At 39.7% G+C, this 12,843-nt stretch overlaps 1 protein-coding gene across 2 annotated transcripts in view; it reads left to right on the top strand.

Moving 5' to 3' along the window:
• Positions 1-12,843, top strand: part of AGO3 (argonaute RISC catalytic component 3) — a 93,754-nt gene that overhangs the window by 14,790 nt on the left and 66,121 nt on the right. For both annotated transcript variants that reach the window (XM_084786260.1, XM_084786259.1), the window contains exon 3: positions 7,179-7,299. In XM_084786260.1, coding sequence (XP_084642386.1) covers positions 7,179-7,299 — 121 coding nt within the window. The remainder of the gene's footprint in view (positions 1-7,178; positions 7,300-12,843) is intronic.

Below are 12,843 nucleotides of genomic sequence, written 5' to 3'. Positions count from 1 at the left end.
AAGATTGTGTTGCTACCTTCTATCATGTCAAAGTTATCCTCTTTTAAGGCTGGAGTTTTTTAATAATTCATGAGTACGAGGAGTTTCTTGTTCTTGTGCCACACATACGGATACGTAGCACTAAGGCATTAATCATAATACTGGAATAAGTATCCTACCCAAACAAGGTTCCACTGTACTCGGAGGAGTTTTCTTGGAGAAATACCCAGGAAATGCTCATGAGTCATTCTGTGAGTCAGCTTCTCTGCAGAATTACTCTCTAGACTTATTTTCTGCTCTTGGGTGTATGTGTTGGTCTCATCTCATTTTTGTTGTTATTGTTGTTTTGATTTAAAATGACCATTTTGTGACTGGAAAGATGGCTGAGCAGTTAAGAGCACTCACTGGCTGCTTTTGGTGGCTCACAACCATCTGTAACTCCAGTCCCGAGGGCTCTAACACTCTCTTCTGGCCTCTGTGAGCACCAGGCACATACATGGTGCACAAACATACATGCAGACAAAACACTTATACATATAAATAAAAATTTCACATATATAAAAAAGAAAGTGAATGACCAATTGGTAAGAGAGCAGGGTCAATAAATTTAAAATTGTGTGTGTGTTCTTTTTTTTTTTTTTTTAAAGATAGTGAGTGGTCACAATAACTAAAATCTAAATATTTTAGAAGTATGACCTTAGGTTTGCTCAGCTGAATGTACATGGAAATAAACTTGAGTAGATTGTTAAATGTTTGTTCGTTAAATTATAATTTACAATCTGTGCACCACAGCACGAGGCATCAGTAGCCTAGGTACTACTAAAATGTGGGAAGTGATAGTGGACGTAAGAGTGGGAAGCAAGGCTGCAGCCTTTTATAAGGCTCAGCATACTCAGCTAAGTTCCGTTTTCAGAGTAGTTGAAGGATAAATTATTAATTTTAAACTGTAGCTTGAAGCTCTAGAAAGAAAAAAGAATATTATTTTCTGCAAGAATTTTCCTTTCCCCAGACTAAGCTTATTAGTGAAAGGAAGCCGTTAAAGATTAGGTAAAACTTAATTCCGTTTACTTAAATTTTCTTTCCAAAATTATTTTCTTTTTTTTTTTTTCAAAATTATTTTCTTAATGCTGGAGAGATGGCTTAGTGGTCAAGAGTGCTGACTGAGCTTCCAGAGTTCAATTCCCAGCAACCACATGGTGGCTCATAACCATCTATGCTGTGATCTAATGTCCTCTTCTGATGTGCAGGTGTACATGCAGGCAGAGCACTGTATTGTTTTGTTTTGTTTTTTTGGTATTTTTGAGACAGGGTCTCTCTGTGTAACCTTGGCTGCCCTGGACTCGCTCTGTAGACCAGGCTGGCCTTGAACTCACAGCGATCCGCCTGCCTCTGCCTCCCAAGTGCTGGGATTAAAGATGTGCACCACCACGCCCAGCTCCAGAGCACTGTATATATAATAATAAATAAGTTTTTAAAATTATCTTCTTTCTTTCTTTCTTTCTTTTTTTTTTGTTTGTTTTTCGAGACAGGGTTTCTCTGTGTAGCCTTGGCTGTCCTGGACTTGCTTTGTAGACCAGGCTGGCCTCGAACTCACAGCGATCCGCCTGCCTCTGCCTCCCGAGTGCTGGGATTATGTATGTCTATGTGTGTGTGTGTGAGGTGTGCAAGCATGTGTGGGTGTGCACACATGTGTGTGCGTAAGTGTGGGTGATGATCTAAGGGATTGAACTCAGGTCCTCATTCTTGCCAAACGGACCCACAAATATGTTTCAAGTGTAACAGAGGCTTTAAATAATAAATGGATATAACACGACGCATTATCATCAAATACAATATGCACCACAGTATGCACCACCACGCCCAGATTGAAAAAATTCTTTTCTTTTTATAAAAAATATTTATTTATTTTACATATATGAGTGCTCTCTCTTCATGAATACCATTACAGATGGTTGGGAGCCACCATATGGTCTCTGGGAACTGAACTCAGGACCTCGGGGGAAGCAGCTAGTGCTCTTAACCACTGAGCTTCTCTCCAGTGCCAAAAATTATTTTCTTAAATACTCTTTTTAAGTTAAAATGTTGGGCTGATTGGCCCAGTATAGTGGCGTACGCCTTTAATCCATGCACAGAGGCAGAGGAAGGTGGATCTCTGTGAGTTCCAAACAGCCTGGTCCACATAACAAGTTCCAATATAGCAAGAGCTACACAGTAAGACTCCATCTTTTAAAAAAAAAATGCTGGCAAGATCACTTAGTGGGTAAAAGCACCTGTTGCCAAACCTAATGACCTGAGACCCACATGGCACGTAGGAGGGAACTGATTCTTACAAGTTGTCTTCTGGCATCCATATGCATGCCATGGCATATGTACCTGCCCTCATACATTACATACATACATACATACATATATACATACATACATACATACATACATGAATACACAAAATAAATGATTTAAAAATTTCAAGTTAAATTCTATGCATTTTAATATTGTAGTTTCACATCTTATGAAGCTAAGAAATTATTTTAACAAAATGTACAAATGTTCTGCTAAACAATCTACATTTGAACAAAAAAAATCAAGAGACTATATTCCTACCTTCATCACTTCCATTGTTACAAGGCAGATATTCCATAACTGTACTATACTGAAATTCAGTGAATAGTTCCCTTTGATTGCTAGAATTCAATTTTGGTATTAGAATGTTTGAAAGCTAGGTTACAGCGGACTTCCTCAAACCAGCCAGTAGTATAAATGATGACATGAGGACTTTTGTGTAGTTTAAAGCTTAGGCCTTTTTCTGGGGCAGTCTTCCAGCTACTGTTTAAACTTGACCTGACTATTCTAGCTATGACTTACATGCCGCACGGCTAGCTCTTTTACCTCTCTGCTCCTGTTCCATCTGTGTGTCCCTTCTCTGTCTGCTTCCAAATTCCCCGCCTTTCTTTCTTCTCCCAGGGTCCCCCTCTCTACCTGCCCTCTACTTCCTGTTCCAGATATTGGCCATCAGCTCTTTACTATAACCAACCAGCAGTAAGCCAACACCTGACAGTCTCTTAGGCAGCCTCAGGGCAAGTGAGGAGGGACACACAGTTACAAAATAGAAAACCCTGCGATGAGCCATAGAAATGACAATACCAACATCCTGCCAGCACTTAGCCTTTTGCAGGTACAGAATTAGCAACTGAAGATGCAGAGACATTCCTTCACACAGTGTGAGGTTACCCCTACACTCCGTGTGTTGACTCATACCTGTAATCCTAGCAGTTGGGAGGGAGGCTGAAGTGGGTGGGTTGGTATGAATTCGAGGCCAGCCTTGGGCTATAGTGATAACCTATTATTATTTTTCAAAAAACACAACAAAAACCCTATTTATTGTATTTGATGATAATGCGTTGTGTTATATCCATTTCTTATTTAAAGCCTCTGTTATACTAGAAACATATTTGTGGGTCCATTTTGCAAGAATGAGGACCTGAGTTCAATCCCTTAGATCATCACCCACACTTATACACACACATGTGCATGCGTACACAACCACACATACTTGCACACCTCACACATACACATAGACATACAAAATCTTCCTTTAAATAATAATTTAAATATATTCTAACTATTGAGCGTGATATCTCTCTCTCTCTCTCTCTCTCTCTCTCTCTCTCTCTCTCTGTGTCTTTCCCCCCCCTCCCCCCAAGACAAGTTTTTCTCTATGTAGCCTAGGCTGTCCTGGAACTCACTATGTAGACCAGGCTGGCCTTGAACTCAAAGTTCCGCCTGCTTCTGCTTCCCAAGAGATTAAAGGTGTGTACCACCACCACCCAGTGAGCATGATTTCTTTTATATTTTTTGCTTTTTTTTAACATTGTAATTTTTTACATTTTAATATTTCATTGTCTTAGTTAGGGTTTCTATTGCTGTGATGAAATACTATGACCAAAAAGCAAGTTGGGGAGAAAAGGATTTATTTGGCTTATACTTCTATATTACTGTTTATTCATCAAAGCAAGTCAGGGCAGAAACTCAAAATAGAGCAGGAACCTGGAGGCAAAAGCTGATCAGAGGCCATGCTTGCTCCTCATGGCTTGGTCAGCCTGCTTTCTTAGAGAACCTGAGACCACCAGCCCAGGGATGGCACCACCCACATGGGGTTTCCCCCACTAATCACCAATTCAGAAAATACCCTATAGGCTTTCTCATAGCCCAATCATTTATTTATTTATTTAGGTTTTTTGAAACAGGGTTTCTCTGTGTAGCCTTGGCTTATTTATTTATTTATTGGTTTTTCGAGACAGGGTTTCTCTGTGTGGCCTTGGCTGTCCTGGACTCGCTTTGTAGACCAGGCTGGCCTGGAACTCACAGCAATCCACCTGCCTCTGCCTCCTGAGTGCTGGGATTAAAGGCGTGCGCCACCACAGCCGGCTTCATAGCCCAATCTTATAAAGGCTTTTTCTTTTCATTTTTTTTTCTTTTCTTTTTTTTTTTTAAGTTTTTTCAAGACAGGGTTTCTCTTGTGTAGCACTGTCCTGGACTCAGTTTGTAGACCAGGCTGGCCTCAAATCACAGTGATGCACTTGCCTTTGCCTCCCAAGTGCTAGGAGTAAAGGCGTGCGCCGCCATACCCAGACCAGCTGTATTTCTTTTAGAGCTGGCAGTTAGATAAGTAAAGTCTGCTCAATGAGAGAATGTCTAAATAATGTAGAGTATGTTGTATCAGTCCAAAATAAAGTGACTTAAATCAATTGCATGCTTTTCACAGATAGAGCCATTGAAAATAATTTTGAAAAATAACTACTAAAGAAACTGATCTTGCCACAGCAGTAAGGATAGATTTTTTAAAAATCAAGTATAGAAGGTAAGAACATATACATGGTTTATCAAGCACATCAGAAGGAGAATGGAAATAGTAAATGGAAATACTGGGAAGGAAATCAGTTAGCTAGAGGGGTTTTGTGTGTCAAGAACTGACAAGGATGGTTGGCTCAGCTTTGTTTGTTTGTTTGTTTTCCTCTCTGTAGACCAGGCTGGCCTGGAACTCACAGAGGTCTACCTGCCCCTATCTCCCAGTTCTGTGATTAAAAGCATGTGCCACCATGCCCACCCTAACATAGGCTTTTGTATTTTAGGAATAAAAATGTAGCATAGGGATTTATTTAGCAGTGATACAGAGACAAAAACTAAAGACATTAAAAACAAAAACCTTAATTAGTCCAAGTACTAGAACTAAAAGTCTTACAGGTGCAGTCACTAATGCTGCAGAGAGGTGCAGTCAGCCAGGCGTCAGGTAAAGAGGTCAGCCAGCTTTCAAGGTTGGGAATTAATTAAAGTAATAACAGAATGAAATCAGGTTTAACTCAGGAATAAATTTGTTGAATTCAGCTTTAAATGTTTCCTACTCAGTTTTGGAAAATCACTGAAGTAGATTAACTGTCTCCTACTACAAAATGTATTAAGGAAATACTAGGTGCTATATATCGAAGCAGAATGTTTTTTTCTCTGAGATATCCTCTACCGTTTTGATAGAGTGGTTGGGCTTCTAGGAACTGGTAAGCTTAAAAACAGGTGTTGAGTTTAAAAAAAAACCCAAAATTAAGAAACATCTAACAAATGAGATCTGTCTGATTTATTTGGCAGTGGCATATTAAAAAATTGGACTAGAGAGATGACTCAGAGGTTAAGCACACTGTCTGTTCTTCCAGAGGTTCTGAGTTCAATTCCCAGCAACCACATGGTGTCCCATTATCATCTATAATGAGATCTGGTGCCCTCTTCTGGCCTACATGCAGGCAGAATACTGTATAAATAATAAATAAATCTTTAAAGGAAAAAAAAAAGTAGTCCTAAACTGGGTGTGGTAATGCACAGCTTTAATCCCAGCACTTGGGAGGCAGAGGTGGATCACTGTGAGTTTGAGGCCAGCCTGGTCTACAAAGTGACTCCAGGACAGCCAGGGCTACACAGAGAAACCCTGTCTCGGAAAAAAAAAAAAATGGACTTCATAGTAATGGCTATAAAAGGAAACTTTAAATAGCAGAGTCTTTGAAATTGATGGAACCCTGAAGTTGATAGATGCATCAAATCTTTGGTGTCATATTACATATGAAAGACATGGTATTGATTTAAAATAGTTTCCATACAACTGAAACTTGGAAGAGCAGAGTGGGAAATAGACTTTTGTTCTGTGTAGGAAAATTTTCTGGGAACCAACTCAGCTTGATTTCTTTCTTTCTTCCTTCCTTCCTTTCTTTCTTTCTTCCTTCCTTCCTTCCTTTCTTTTTCTTCCTGGAAAATGCTGATTTCCTTCTCTCCCTTTCCCTTCCTCTTGCCTGGGCTAGATTTCAATTTTTTAAATTTTACTTCAAATCATACTAGTATTGTACAAGTGTACTCTCATTGTGATGTGTTAAGATTGTGTAAACAGTTCCTGTCTAGACATAAGTTAGCATATATCCTTAGATGTCTTTCCCTGTTGTAAAGCATTTGTAAATAAAATGATACATTGCTTTGTAGGTATTTGATGTAATTCTTTATAGTCTATAATTTTTATATGTAAATCTTTACAGTCTTTCCATGTTACTGTATATTGGGATCAAAATGTTTGCTGAGTGAAAATAGAGTTTTCTTTTTGTGGTACTGGGGAGTAAACATAGGGCCTTGTGTGTGCTAAGCAAATGTGCTACCACTAAGCCACATCCCGAGCTGGACATTTCACAGCACCTCACTGATGAGGTAGTAAGAGTGAGGAGCATAAGGACTATAGATGTGTTTGTTGCTCTCAGGAAACTCACTGTAGGAATGCGGAATAGAATTATGATACAATAGACTGATTTTTCCAAATAGAGACACAGAGAAGATATATCTTAGCACAATGCAAAGAACATCTTAATTTTTAAGAAACAAAGGTAAAGTTGGGGAGTACTTAGAGAAGACGAAAGGGCTTTTGAACTAAACTCTAATAGTTTTCTGGTCAACAGTATCCCAAAATGATTCCTTTATTGGATTTATTCTTCCTTTTGCCTGGGAAATATGTGTCATCCTTTGCCAGCCATCATCAGTCTTTCTGCTATTTTAAGCTATGGTTCTGAAAGCAAATCTTATTTTGAGGTCATTAAACAGTGCCAGGAACTATTTAAACTAATACTTTTGTGTTTCATCTTGCAGAGGATTATGTGAATGTGTTTTTTCCCCTTTCTTAGAGAAGTAGTTGACTCAATGGTTCAGCATTTTAAAGTGACTATATTTGGAGACCGTAGACCAGTTTATGATGGAAAAAGAAGCCTTTACACAGCCAATCCACTTCCTGTGGCAACTACTGGGGTAAGATGTGAGTCTTTATTATAAAGCTATACTTGTGCTATGTTTCCTTTATTATTTTTTAAATTTACTTACTATTTTATAAAATTTACTCATTTATTCTTACTTTATATGAGTGTTTTGGCTACATGTATGTCTGTGCACCATGTTTGTACAGTGAGGAGGCCAGAAAAGGCTGTCAGATCCCCAAAGGTGATTGGAGTAATAGCTAGTTGTATGCAGCCATGTGGGTGCTGAGAACCAAACCTGGGTCCTTTGCAAGAACAAGTGCACTTAACAACTGAGCCACCTCCTCAGCCCCTATATCTCCCTTTAAATGATCTTACTACCACTTAAATTATAATCTGTATTAATATGATCATTTTTAAGCTTCTGTTGAAATAATTTCAGGTTACAGAAAAGTTTCAAGAACAATGCAGAAAACTCATATACTCTTTACTCAGATTCACTAATGTCCTTAACATTTGCTGCTCTAATTTTAACTTTTTTGTTTTTGGTCTTTCATTATAGCTGTAGGTATATTGATATAAAGAAATACACATACATGCTTACTTTTCCCTAACCATTCACAATTGGGTTGCATATATTATGTTCATTAATAATACTTTAATATATATTATTGCCTAAGAATAAGGATAAAAACTACACTGTATTTACCAACTTAATTAAATCTAATACTGACAAAATGCTTTTTTTTTTAAAGTTTATTTATTTATTTATTCACTTTACATCCTGGTTGTAGCCCCATTCCTTCTTACTTCCCCAATACTCAGAAAAGGGGAGCCCCACTTCCCATCCACCCCAACTCATCAAGTCATATCAGGACTGAGGTGTCCTCTTCCCCTGTGGCCTGGCAAGGCATTCACATCAGGGGGAAGTAATTGAAAAGCTGGCAAGAGAGTCCATGTCAGAGACAGCCCCTGCTCCCCGTACTAGAGGACCCACATGAAGCCTGAGCTGCCTATTAGCTACACCTTTGTAGGGAGCCTAGGTCCAGTCCCTGAGAAGTCCTTGGTTAGTGCCTCAGTCTCAGCAGGCCCCTCTGGGCCCTAGTTAGTTGACTCTGTTGGTCTTCTTGTGAAGTTCCTGTCACCTCCAGGAACTTCCTTCCCCCAACTTTTCCATAAGGCTCCCTATGTATTGGCCAATGTTTGTCGTGGGTCTCTGCATCTGTTTTGAGCTGCTAGGTGGAGCCTCTCAGAGGACAACTCTGCTTGCCTCCTGTCTGCAAGCATAGCAGAGTAGAGTGTCATTAATAGTGACAGGGTCTCTCTGTGTAGCCCTGGCTGTCCTGGACTTGCTTTGTCGACCAGACTAGTCTCAAACTCACAGCGATCCACCTGCCTGAGCTGGGATCACAGGCATGGGCCACCAACTGACAATGGATATTCTAGTTTTGCCCATTGTTTTAATTATGTTTTAGTGTCTTCCCTCCTTTGATGAAGAAGCTATCCTAGGATCATGCCAATAGGCATCGCGTGCCTTTAGTCTTTCTTTTGGAACAATTCTCTAGCCCCTTTTCTTTTATTTTATGAAGTAAATATGATTAAACATCATAGGTAAGTTATTTTTCAGACTGACCCTGAGGTGTATTTGTCATCTCCTTCCCCCAGGCTATGTTTTTGGTTTGTCTTTCTTTCTTCTTTTTTTGTTTTTGTTTTTTGGTTTTGGTTTTGGTTTTTCAAGACAAGATTTTTGTGTAGCCTTGGCTGTCCTAGACTCTCTTTGTAGGCCAGGCTGTCCTCAACCTTACAGCCTGCTCCACTTCCCTGAGTGCTATGACTAAAGGTGTACACTATGCCCAGCTCCCCAGGTTATGTTTTGTTTATATATTTTTGTCTAGAAGATTACAGAAATGTTCTCCATCTATTACTGCATGTAATTACTGTACTCAGAGGTACATAACATATATTTCTTTTATTAATGCTGATGTTAACTTTAACTATTTGATTGATTTCTGTCAGTTTTTCCTACCAAGATCTTCTTTTTCTCCTTGTATCTTAAGGGGAAATGTTGGGGTTTTCTTGTTTTGTTTTGTTTTTTGTTTTTGTTGTTTTTACTTGTAAAATACAAATAACATCTTAGTCATTTTTAAAGTACAAGTCAGTACTGTCAAGTACCTTTACGATGTTATATAATCATTAACACAATCCACTCCAGAACTGTCTTTATCTTGTTAAATTGAAACTCTGCACCTACTAAACACTATTTATTGCCCTTTCCCATCAACCCTTGGCATCCAGCATTCTCCTTTCTGTGTCTGAATTTGACACCACTAGGTACATAAGTAAGTAATAAATGAAGCATTTATCCTTTGTGGCTTGCTTATTTCACTTAGCCTTATATCTTCAAATTATATCCATATTGTAGCATACGTTAGAATTTAATTTTCAAGGCTGAGTAATAAATCTGTTACATTTATACAACACATTTTGTTTACCCAGTTTTCTGTTGATAGACAGCAGTTAGGTGTCATTGTATAACCCAGGGCTGACCTTTGGCCTTTTATAGTACAAGGCTAGCATATTAAAATCCTCTTGCCTTTGCTTTCTGTAGAGCTGGGATTATAAGTCTGTACATCCAGGGCCAGTTTCATTTTGGTTTGGATTTTCTCCAAAGTAGTGATATTGAATTTATTTTTATATATCCATTGGTCATTTTTATGTTTATCAAGAAGTCCATTCCAGGCTGGGTGTGGTGGCTCATGCTTTTGATCCCAGCACTCAGGAGGAGAGGCAGGTGGATCACTCAGAGGCCAGCCTGGCCAACAAAGAGAATTCCAGCACAGGCAGGGCTATTACACAGAAAACCCCTGTCTCAAAAAACAAACAAACAAGCCGGGCGTCGTGGCGCACGCCTTTAATTCCAGCACTCGGGAGGCAGAGGCGGGCGGATCACTGTGAGTTCAAGGCCAGCCTGGTCTACAAAGTGAGTCCAGGACAGCCGAGGCTACAGAGAGACCCTGTCTCGAAACAAACAAACAAACAAACAAACAAACAAAAAGTCCATTCATGTATTTTGTTCTTTTAGTTTGTCTGTTTGTTTTTGGTCTTGTTTTGTTTTGTTTTTTCGAGACAGGTCTTCTTTGTGTAGCCTTGGCTGTCCTGGACCAGGCTGGCCTTGAGCTCACAGCCATCCACCTGCCTCTACCTCCCGAGTACTGGGATTAAAGGCATGCGCCACCGCCTGGCTATTTTGTTCAATTTTTTTTTTAAGATTTACTTATTTATTATGTATACAACATTCTGCCTGGATGTGGGCCTTGCCTGCCAGAATAGGGCACCAGATCTCATTATAAATGGTTGTGAGCCACCATGTGGTTTCTGGAAATTCAATTCAGGACCTTTGGAAGAGCAGCCAGTGCTCTTCAGCCCCTATTTTGTTCAGTTTTTAAATTGGGTTTTTATTTTTGCAGTTAATGAGTTATAGGAATTTTTAAATATTTAATAACTCCTTTTCATATATATACTTAACAAAGATATTTTTTGGTATTTCATAGACTGTCTTTCCCCATCAGTTGTGTCCTTTGATGCACAGGTTTTTGGGGATTTTTATTATTTTGTTGTTTTTGTTTGTTTTGTTAGTTTTTCAAGACAGGGTTTCTCTGTGTAGCCTTGGCTGTCCTAGACTCACTTTGTAGACCAGGCTGGCCTCAGACTCACAGCAATCCACTTACCTATGCCTCCCAAGTGCTAGGATTAAAGGCGTGCACCACCATGCCCAGCTGATGCACAGTTTTTAGTTTTGATGCAAAAAATAACTTTTAAGGACTCATATAGTATACCAAGCTGGACGCTAACTCACAGAGATCTGCCTGCCTCTGCTTCCTGAGTGCTGGCATTACAAGCATGGATCACTATGTCTGCCTCATACTTGTTCATCTTGAACATTTTTTTTCTGGTTTTCCGAGACAGGGTCTCTCTGTGTAGCCTTGCCTGTCCTGGACTAGCTTTGTAGACCAGGCTGGCCTCAAACTCACAGCAATCTGCCTGCCTCTGCCTCCTGTGTGCTGTGATTAAAGGTGTGTGCCACCACACCTGGCTCATCTTGAACTTTTGAGTCAAGTGATTCTTCAGCCTCAGCCTCTCATATAGCTGAGATGACACACTGATGATTTTGAATTCTAGAATGTTCCCCAATGTCACCCCCAAAATACACTAGCATTGCTTCTCCCTTTATTTCCTCCAGTCTATTCCCTCCATTGCTTGGAAATTAACCAGTTTCTTGTTCATGCTTCGTGTGTGTGTGTGTGTGTGTGTGTGTGTGTGTGTGTGTGTGTGTTTGCAAAATCAAGCAGGTTCATGAGTATTCTCTCTCTTTCTCTCTTCTCTCTCTCCCTTACCCCCCCTCTCTCTTTGGTTTTTCAAGACAGGGTTTCTCTGTGTAACCTTGGTTGTCTTGGACTTGCTTTGTAGAGCAGGCTGGCCTTGAACTCACAGCAATCCACCTGCCTCTGCCTCCCAAGTTCTGGGATTAAAAGTATGAGCCACCATGCCTGGCCTCATGAGTATTTTCTCATTTTTCCCTTCCTATACAAAAGATGTCTTTTATATTGGGTTGTTTATTTAATAATACGACTGAGAAATGATCATATAACAGTTTCAAAAGATCTTCATTCTTTTTTAAATAGCTGCCTAAATGTTAGTATATTTAAGTAGTTTCCAGCATTTTAGAATGATGACTATAACTACCATGAATAAACCAATTCAAAAAATTTTTATTATTTATTTACTTTACTTTCACAGGTTCCCCTCCCTCTTTTCCTCTCAGTTCCTTTCTCTCATCTCATCACCCCTCCTCTCTGTAAAAGTCTCTTTTAGTCTCTGGATTCAGTAGTCATCTCCAAGGCTTATTGCCTCTGTCTACTAACCTAGGCCTAATCCTGGAAGCTTCTAGTCTTTGTGCAATATTATCTAGGCCTAGAATGTTTTCAGCCTCTGAGACTTACTGCTGAATAAGCTCACCCTTTCTAGCTCTTTCTGAGCTCTGGCTGGCTGGTTCAACTCAGCTGTTCTGACTCAAACTACTCCCCAAGCTGACTTAATTCGAACAGGCTTCTCTCACCTTCTGACTGAATTGCTCTGCTTGGCATCAAACTAACTCTAGCAATCAGTTCTAATCTTCTGGCTCATTCTCATTCTCTGGTTCATCTGTCTTCAGCTGTGTCTAGCTGGTTCCCTCTGTTAGCTGCCTGTAAAACTCTCCCAGTGCAACTTCCCCACTCTCCACCCTCCATGCTGCTCTCCTAAGTCGCTTCTCTTTCCTCTCTGTTCTTGTGCAAGTTGGGCACAGCCTATTCTGACTCACTCTGTCAAATCTTTCTCTGATTCATCATTTTGTCTGCATCTCAGTAAGACAAGACTTTCAAACATGGGTTCGTCCTTCTATAAACTAACTTTATAGTCATTATTTGGGATTAAAGGTGTATGCTAAGGGTGTGCTTTTATTCCAGCCAGAGAAGCCATGTTGCTGATTAAAGTTTTCTACACTTCCCTTTCTCCTAGAGAAGGGGAGGCCTCCTATGAATATCAACCAGCCTTGACAATT

This window comes from Acomys minous (assembly GCF_964271855.1).
Source record: "Acomys minous genome assembly, chromosome: 6".
Classification (NCBI taxonomy): Eukaryota; Metazoa; Chordata; class Mammalia; order Rodentia; family Muridae; genus Acomys; species Acomys minous.
Note: the sequence above shows the minus strand (reverse complement) of the source record. Positions and strands in the feature narration are given on the sequence as shown.